This window comes from Coturnix japonica, chromosome 9 (assembly GCF_054131305.1).
Source record: "Coturnix japonica strain WE chromosome 9, WE-NBRP24, whole genome shotgun sequence".
NCBI lineage: Eukaryota > Metazoa > Chordata > Aves > Galliformes > Phasianidae > Coturnix > Coturnix japonica.
In genome coordinates, this window is record NC_140671.1 from 21,931,449 (window position 1) to 21,939,679 (window position 8,231).

An 8,231-nucleotide genomic window follows, 5' to 3' on the forward strand; every position below is an offset into this window, starting at 1 on the left:
TCTACAGAGCAGCGTGCCTTTGGAAGTGCTTGGAGGATGTAAACTAACAGCAAGAGAACACTGAGCTCTTCTGGGTCTTCCTAGGCATGGCAAAGAGACAGGAGAGTGTGCTCAGCCTCGAGTGGTTGCTTGTATGCAGAAATCACAGTTGTCAACATCTGTGCTGTTTTGCTGTAGGCAGTAGTGTGTGACAAGAAGCCTACAATTACCAATTTAGTGAACGTAATTAATTGTAACAGTTCCCCTTTCTTCTTCCCTTGACACTTGGGTTATGGAGTTCTCCTATGCTATGTGCCGGTGTAATACCTCTGAGCCACAGCACTGTTGCGTTTAGCAAAGCTCATGGCAACAGGCTTTGGCCAACCTCAGAGCTACGTAGATGATGATAAGATATCCAATGATAGGAGGGAAAATGAACAAGCTCCAAGGTAAGTGTTGTTTTTTCCTTCTAGTCAGCATGCCATCGCTAAATCTTCCATGCTATGACTTTTATCGTGACAGTGATGATCCCTTAACTTCACACCTTTAGCACTGCACTTTCTATGGCTGTACGATTGTATCAGACCTCAGGGAAGTCACGTGGAAGAGACAAGCCTTTGAAATTAAGCTTGATTCGCTTTGCCCCTCATACACCTGATCGCTGCATCCCTTACTTGGCAAATGGTCTTTCTGCGGGGTGTAGATGAGGAAAGGGGAGGAGGAAAATAAAGCAGCTGCTTTGTTTTAGAGCTCTTGTTTCGTTGGGGTCTGGCCATATTTTCTGAAACTAAAAGACGATGTGTGAAAGAAGGACAGGAAAAGGCACAAGGAGGTTTTGGGTTTGGTGCTGACTCCAGCTCGCTGCTTGCTGCTGGGAAAGGCACACTTAGCTCCAAGGAAGGATGCATGCGGGGAAATCCAGTGGCCAGGGGCAAGGGGTACCCAGCAATAGAGGGCAACAAGAGCTGGGGTGATTTGCTATTAAACTGCAGCCAGTGAAGTCCTGTCCCATTGGATCTGACATATGTCTCCCCATTCCTTTCCAGTTTGTGCAGAGATGGCATGAGACAGAGGGCATTGCTTTCTGCCAGACTGCAGGAGCAGAAGCATTTCAGGTGCCTAAATGGTTTGGTTTCCTCATTGTGGTGGAATGGGGTACGCATAGAAGGAAGACTTCCATTCTTGGGGTGGATATGCACATGGGAGGCTGCACAGGGAAGGCTCCATCCTGGCCAGTTCAGCCAGCAGCTGTATCCAGCTGGCAGAAGCCCCAGCCCATGAGGCCGGCACTGGCCCTGGGCCATAAAGCCACAGTAAGGGAAGCCAACATCAACTCTGGAGCCTAAAGCCACAGTCAGAGAGGCGAGCACCAGCCTCGGGGCATACAGATGTGAACCCCTATTCATTCCCACTATCTCCCCTGGGACTCCATTGAGCGCTATGAGGCCACATTAGTCTTCACTGGTTTTTAATGAAAATTACAAAACCATGACATCTGCACAAGAGTCACCTTCACTTCCCTGTTGTCTTTTAGTCTTGCTTTTCCCTTTCACTGCTGCTTTTCCCATTCACTGCCGCTTTTCCCTTTCACTGCCGCTTTTCCCTTTCACTGCTGCTTTTCCCTTTTAGTCTTGCTTTTCCCTTTCACTGCTGCTTTTCTCTTTTAGTGTTGCTTTATCCTTTCTCCTGAGAGTGTTTTTTACAGCTAGTTAGCTGAGAAGGGTCGTAAACACGGTGCAGCTAAGCAAGCAGCCATAACACCTGCAAGGAGAGCAAGAACAACAGGATGCCCTGGGATGGTGAGAAACTAGCCATGGTTCTGGGAACTCAGCAAGGGAGTAGCTTTCAGTTGATAACAACAAGCTGTTAAGATACTCGGGGATAGTATGTTATTGGGAACCAATGATGAGCTCCACTTTTGCAATATGTATGAGCTAATTATCCGTATTATAAAGGTACATGCAGGCAAGGAATAAATGAGATTCGCTGATCATATGTCAATGACAGGTGTGGTCGTCTGCTTTTCTCCCGCCGTTCTGCAACAAACACCTATATACAAATTTAAGAACACAACGGAGTAACTGTTACTGTTTATTAACAACCAGTTTTAATAATATGATAAAAGTATGTCCTGAGAAAGGGGAACAAACACGCTTCTTCAAGGTTTTTTAGCTGTTCTGGATCTCAGCCGTCGCTTGATGATCAGATGATCACTTTCCTTCTTTTGTTCCTCAGATTCCTGAAGAAAACATTTCAAAAGTTACTCATCTTTTCACACAAGACTGACAAGCTCTTCTTGACCCACGCAAACATATTTCTTCCCCTAAATGGATTTCAGAATGGCATTTGCTTATTATATTTTATTCAGAAAACTATGGGATACCGAGATCATTTTAATGCAGCTTAATCACAAGGAACAAATATGGAGAATGTACAAAATCCTGTTTATCTTAAAAAAGCACACACGTCTGAGGAAAGCCTGAAGGCAGCTTTCATTTTGAAATACTTGTTTTCAAAAGAGTATTATAATACTTGTTTTGTGAAACATGAAGCGTTCAGAAAACATTTTTAGCCTCAATCCCTGTAGCTATGACTTGCCCAGAATTTCAGTTCTCGGTTCAGTTCCATGTTCTCAGAACTACAGTGAGAGAAGGAATTGTCTCATCTTCTTCATCCTCTAACAAAAAAAATAACATTTTGGTTTCTGCCCCTATCATTCGTCAAATCATCAAAAAATTCAGAGGGATATTACAGTATGGGCAAATGATCACTTTGCGGAAAAGAAAAAGGACTCTAATATAATTAAAAGATGCAGTTCCAACAGAGCAAGAATGTTCTTAGCACAATAGCTGCCGACAGAGTCATGAAACTGGCACATCAGATCCTTTGCAAGTTGGCTTAGACAGGAGATCATAGTTTAAGCATACCTAAAAAGCTGTCTAAGTTGTGCTCTAGAAAAGCGTGTAATAGAATAATCCCACACCGACACACTGAAATTATCTATGATTCCAAATTAGAAGACATCTCCGTGATTGCTACATCACCTACTTAGTAAACTGTAAGCCAGCCAAACACAGAGATCTTTGAGGACAAAATAAAACAGAACAGCGGGAAGACCAACAAGAATGACTTGGTAGAATAAAGAAATACCTCAGTACTTTCAACGTCCCCCTGCAAATAGATGAAACCTCCAGTCTGTTTGGACTCCTTAGTAGTTTATTTTAAGCCAAGACTACAGTATAATCGCTTACCGAAGAAGCAGGTATATCTAGAGGGCCAGAAACGACAGTGGAATACAGCTTCCTTTTGGATCGTTTTGGCTTGGTCTCTCCTTCTTCGAGACTTTCAGGTTCGTTTGATTTAGGAGAACTTACTGCTGACATCAGCTTCTTGGCTAGAAGAAATTTGTTTTGATACATAAACCAATCAACTTACTGGTTTTGTGAGTCTTTAAATCAATGAATGCAAAAAAAGCTTCGTAACAAACTTGGTTTATAAATGACACGTAAAATTTAAGTGAAAATACTCAGAAATTGTATTTGTTCATCGAGGTTCTTTATTGCTTCTATAGCTGAAACTGTTTATAGGTTCAGGTACGGCAGCTTAAAGCACGCATTAAAATGGAGTATGAAAGACAATCATGGCTCAGAAGTCGCTGGAAGTCAGAAACTTCAGCAGGAGTTAAACAACAGGCCTAACTTTCGTGCTGACAGAAGCACAAGACAGAACCAACTTTCTCTGTATACTTGTAGGTTTTCACAAATGTAATAATGAATCTCTGAAGAGACGAATAAATGCATTTACTTCATAAATCAAAGGACAACTTAACATGGCAGACAAGTCTAAGAACACATACATTAATAGCCTACAGCAGAAACAAGCCATTCTACAATGTCTAGAAAACATGGAATAAAACTTATTCTACACCAACCTTTAGAGTGTATAATAGAAGGAGAGCTTTGAATAAAATCTCCAACTTTTTGCAGTGTTTCATCCTTCTTTTTAGTCAGTCTTGAAGCATGTACTCGCTTTCTCAGGAAGTAGTCTTTTCCGGATTTCTGTTCAACAGAGATGTGAACATGTGAAACAACAGATGGGAAAAATCTACTACTCATACTCTGACCATGCCAAGGATACTGCTATCACATGTGAACATCTGTTTTTAATAACTGCCATGCATATTTTTTTTTTTATTATTTTGTTTTCTGTTGGGTCTAGGTCATACCTCATCCATGTCATCACTTCTTTTCTTTTTTGCCTTAGGCATTTTCACTCCTAAAGGTATCATGCTGCCGTGCTGCTTTATCTCCGTCTTATCAGGTTGCAGAAGTGTCAGTGGGATTTCCAGCTCCGGTTTTGGGAACCGACTAGTTTTGCCATTTTCTGCGGACACTCCAGAAGAGTCGAGGACAGTTTCCAAATGCTCCTGATAGCACAGAAGAATTTTAAGTGCAAGTGTTAAGGTAGCCATGAGATTAAAAAGCTATAAAGCATCTGGAAAAGGATATGTAAGCATTCGATTTTCCTGCTGTAAGAACACTTGTAACAGAAGGAGTCTATTTCAGTTTCAGCAGAGTTTTACCCCTCTTTCCTAGAACTTGTTACATTTAAAATTATTTCCAATCTATGATCACAAAAAAAGTTCTCCATGTTAAACTGAGCCTGATACTTTACAAGTCATTTTTTCTCAAGGGCACAGACAACTACACTTTTTTTTAATAGAGAATGGTGGTAGAACTGACACGATTTTCTTCATCTCAACTCTGCTGCGTCAGAACTGGGCAGGAACAGGAGCATTTGATTCAAGTGTTCGATTAACTTCCAGCTTAATCTTAGGGAATTTGCCATTCCTCTTCTACACTAGAGATGTTATTTACATAAGTAAGGTCCAGCTGGCAAGGTGCAAGCCCAGTACAAGTCATTAAAGAACTCCATTGCTATCTTTTCCCTGGAGAGAATACAGACATTCAAGCAATGACACCGTACTTAAGCTGAAGGCTATCATGTACCTGCTCATGGTCAAATGGCAGCAAATGCACAGCTAAGTGACAGAGAAATGTCAGTATGCATTTCCCCAGCAGCACTTACTGTCCACAATCCACCCAATCCTGTTTTTCTCAACAGGAACAACAAAGTCAGAACTGAGATCACCTGGACTCCTCCTTCTCTATGGCAGGAATTCAGCTAGCATATCAAAAATGAGTTCAGATGCTGGTTGAACACATGGAAGACAGGCTGCTGGGGACATCAGAAAATGGTAGATGGCTGCTTCTACTGCTGCTAGTAACTAGCAAACTCCAGTGTCCCAAACACAGACTAGCAGCTTTTACTACTTACACTGTTCTGACCCCCTGAGGGGAGTCTTCTTCCTCTCAAAAAGTTACCAAAGATTGTAGAAAGACAAAAAGTAGTCAGAGCCACTTTATCAGGCTCTGCTAAGAATCTGAATGGAGTATCACCACCCACTGTATTTCCAAGAATTAAGTTGGTTAATAAATACTTTGTTTTTAAAATATATGTAACTGCTATTTTATGAAAGTTAGCAATTAAAAACTTATATAGGAATGATTAACATCATCTGCTAACAAAACAATCTCCAGAAATCCTGCAGAGGAAGAAAATAAGTTCAATTTGCTGTGCCCGTTTCAGTGGCTCCATGAATTTTTTCCAAGTAACTTATCTAATCATGAGCCACTTCATAAGCATTAACATGAGGAGAGTTTTCAACAGCACCTGACAAAAATGCATCACACAATTGTTTCAACAGCTTTTATTCCTATCAAAGGCTATAAAAACAGGTGATCTGATCACCTTGAAAGGGATAAATAAATTAAAACTTGGGAATTGTTTAGAGAACATGAGATCTTTTCCTACTCATTCCTTATCAAAAGCAATACAATCACAACATTTTCAGATCTGAAGTTTCATACTAACCTCAGATTCATTTAATGAAGTGAGGCTCCTAGTACATCGACGTGACAAATAATTGTCTTCAGCTTTGCATCTTAATGGAATACTTTCTCCAGTTTTAGTTTTGCTTTGTTGTTTCCTAGGCTGTAAATATTTAAAAGGAGTAAAGATTAGGCTATGCATTAGACCTCCAAAATATCTCGAGGTTTCTAAAGTTACAGTGTAAAACCTCAAGCTCAGACGCCACATGAACACGTAAGCTGAAACACAGCACAAGTGTGGGAAGGTAGTAACATCTATTCATTGTGTGATCTTCAGATACACCCTACTGGGTCTCACTAACAGTCTCAGGCAGTATTCTGCCTCCAAAAGAGAGAAAGCGAGACATTATTTAGGGACAAAATCTGTAACACTGGTCGTTTTGTCATCCATTCCCCCCATACTCTGCGCACTCACAGCTGCTATGTTAGAACACCAAAGGCTAAACCTCTGCCTAATCTTCAGCATCCACATACGAATACATGGAAAACTGCATGGAAAAGTTCCATAATGTACACAGAGAGATGGTGTTCTAGTAAATAAAATATTTTTGAGAAGATGAGAGCTCATGTTTGAGTGGAAGACAAAAAGAACCAACAAGTACTCATCACTGAATATGTAGTTAAAGGACTATATGCTAAGAAAAATGATTCCAGCTCCAGTATCTCCTAGGAAAACAGAAGAACAAAAAGGGGTTAACAAGATGTTAAGTACTTACTTTCTATAAATATAATCATACCTCATATAATCATACTTCATAGGGGAAGTTTTGCTATGAGAACATCTTTCTTCTCAGAGAAAGTGAATCCAAACATTCTCAAAACAGCACAACTCATTTAGCCTTCTGTTTAGCTTCTGAAATTCTATGCTACGGCTTAGATTGGCTATCCTGATTAAAAGCTGGATGTTGAAATAAGAAATGCAACTTCCAGAGATCATCCCCCCTCTGCTTTTTGATGCTTCCCTTAATCTCTCTCCACGTCCCCTTCTGTCTTTTCATGCCATTGTAGATACTACCTCAGAGAAAGCAAAGAAAGTAAGAAACCTGAGACAGAACTACTGTCTGAGTATTGAGCCTAGCTTGGGATCCGGAAATGCTGGGAATTATCAGAAAAAGCTACAGATGTCCAGTATGATTGTAGGATCATAAGCATCAAACTGACATCTGCTTATCTGAACTACTGAAAAAATTGAAATTTTAGTAATTAACAGAAATTCTGTTTCTGAAGAACAAAAATAAAAGCTGGTGCTTTTTTTGGTTAGTTGCACATGATGTCAATACGACAGTGTTCAAGAACAGAACCACACCCAGAATACAAAGAGCAGGTACAGGAGTTTTACAGAATTTATGGGTAGCTAATCAGGTAGGAGGAAAGGAGAGCTGACCTTGCTTGAATCCTTTAAGGCAGATTGTCTCAGTTCTGCTATTTCTGTCTCTTTTTGTATGACATTAGAAGCCAAAGTTTTGAGCTGTTCTTCCAAAGCTTCTACTAACTGATCTCTCTCCTCACGCCACTTTTGAATATTATGGTCCTTTTCCTCCAGCTCCTATATTTCATGATGAAAGAAAAGCATACACAGTAGAAACAAGCAGAATCTTTAAGACAGCCTAGAATTAATAAGGTTTTCATATAGCATAAATAAGGACTCAAGCTGATAAAAAGAGTTTATGGTAAGACATTTCAATTAACATATCGTGATGTCACTCAACAAGATCAGGTTACATGCATGTATTACATATGTATTTACTATGCAGATTATTGTATTTAAAGCAATCTGCCAGTGCTCTGTAGTGACTAATTATTTGAATATCTTTCATGGTCTACCACTAATTTCAGTTGGCCACTTTCATTTTGCTCCAATTTTTTTTTTTTTGACCTTTTTCCTGTTGCTTGGAAAACCTGCATCATTCATGTAATAAAAATTAAGAGCAAGAAAAATACCTGTTTAAGTTGTTGGATAGTATAGTCTTTATAATCCAGCTCATCCTTAAACTGGTTATTAATCCTTTCAAGTTCATCCATCCTGTTCCTGAGGGATTCCTCCACAGAACGCATCGTGGACACCTGTAATGTAAGCACAGCTCACGGTTCATTAAAAGACTTCTGTAATCCAACCTGGCCAAATACTTCTTTGTTAAATAAAGAGGAATTCACAAACAAGTGCTGAGTAGGAAAACGACAGCAAGTGCAAGGTTACCAAGGAAGACATGAATTCATTTTTAAGCTTCAATTTTCCACCCCAAGCACACCCAATAAACTTGCAGACTAAGATCCTGCAAAATGGGTTTTAAAATATCTACT

At 39.9% G+C, this 8,231-nt stretch overlaps 1 protein-coding gene across 1 annotated transcript; it reads right to left on the reverse strand.

The window, feature by feature from the left end:
- Positions 1-2,057: 2,057 nt before the first annotated feature.
- On the reverse strand, positions 2,058-7,994 carry LOC146759846 (kinesin-like protein KIF20B). Its single transcript, XM_085509706.1, has 6 exons — positions 7,872-7,994; positions 5,914-7,476; positions 4,205-4,405; positions 3,911-4,037; positions 3,231-3,373; positions 2,058-2,218 (listed from the first exon to the last, which is right to left on the reverse strand). Exons 2-6 carry the CDS (start codon positions 6,136-6,138, stop codon positions 2,138-2,140), a joined length of 777 nt encoding a protein of 258 aa, XP_085365832.1. The 5' UTR covers positions 6,139-7,476; positions 7,872-7,994; the 3' UTR covers positions 2,058-2,137.
- Positions 7,995-8,231: the final 237 nt, after the last annotated feature.

Bases quoted from the DNA above. Each gene is read 5' to 3' on its own strand.
- LOC146759846 (XM_085509706.1), bottom strand. From the start codon at position 6,138: ATGTGGCGTCTGAGCTTGAGGTTTTACACTGTAACTTTAGAAACCTCG. The intron at 4,406-5,913 runs GTTAGTATGAAA...CTGTGCTATCAG, and splicing joins CTTCATTAAATGAATCTGAG to GAGCATTTGGAAACTGTCCT. The intron at 3,374-3,910 runs GTTGGTGTAGAA...AATTTCTTCTAG, and splicing joins TTCTATTATACACTCTAAAG to CCAAGAAGCTGATGTCAGCA.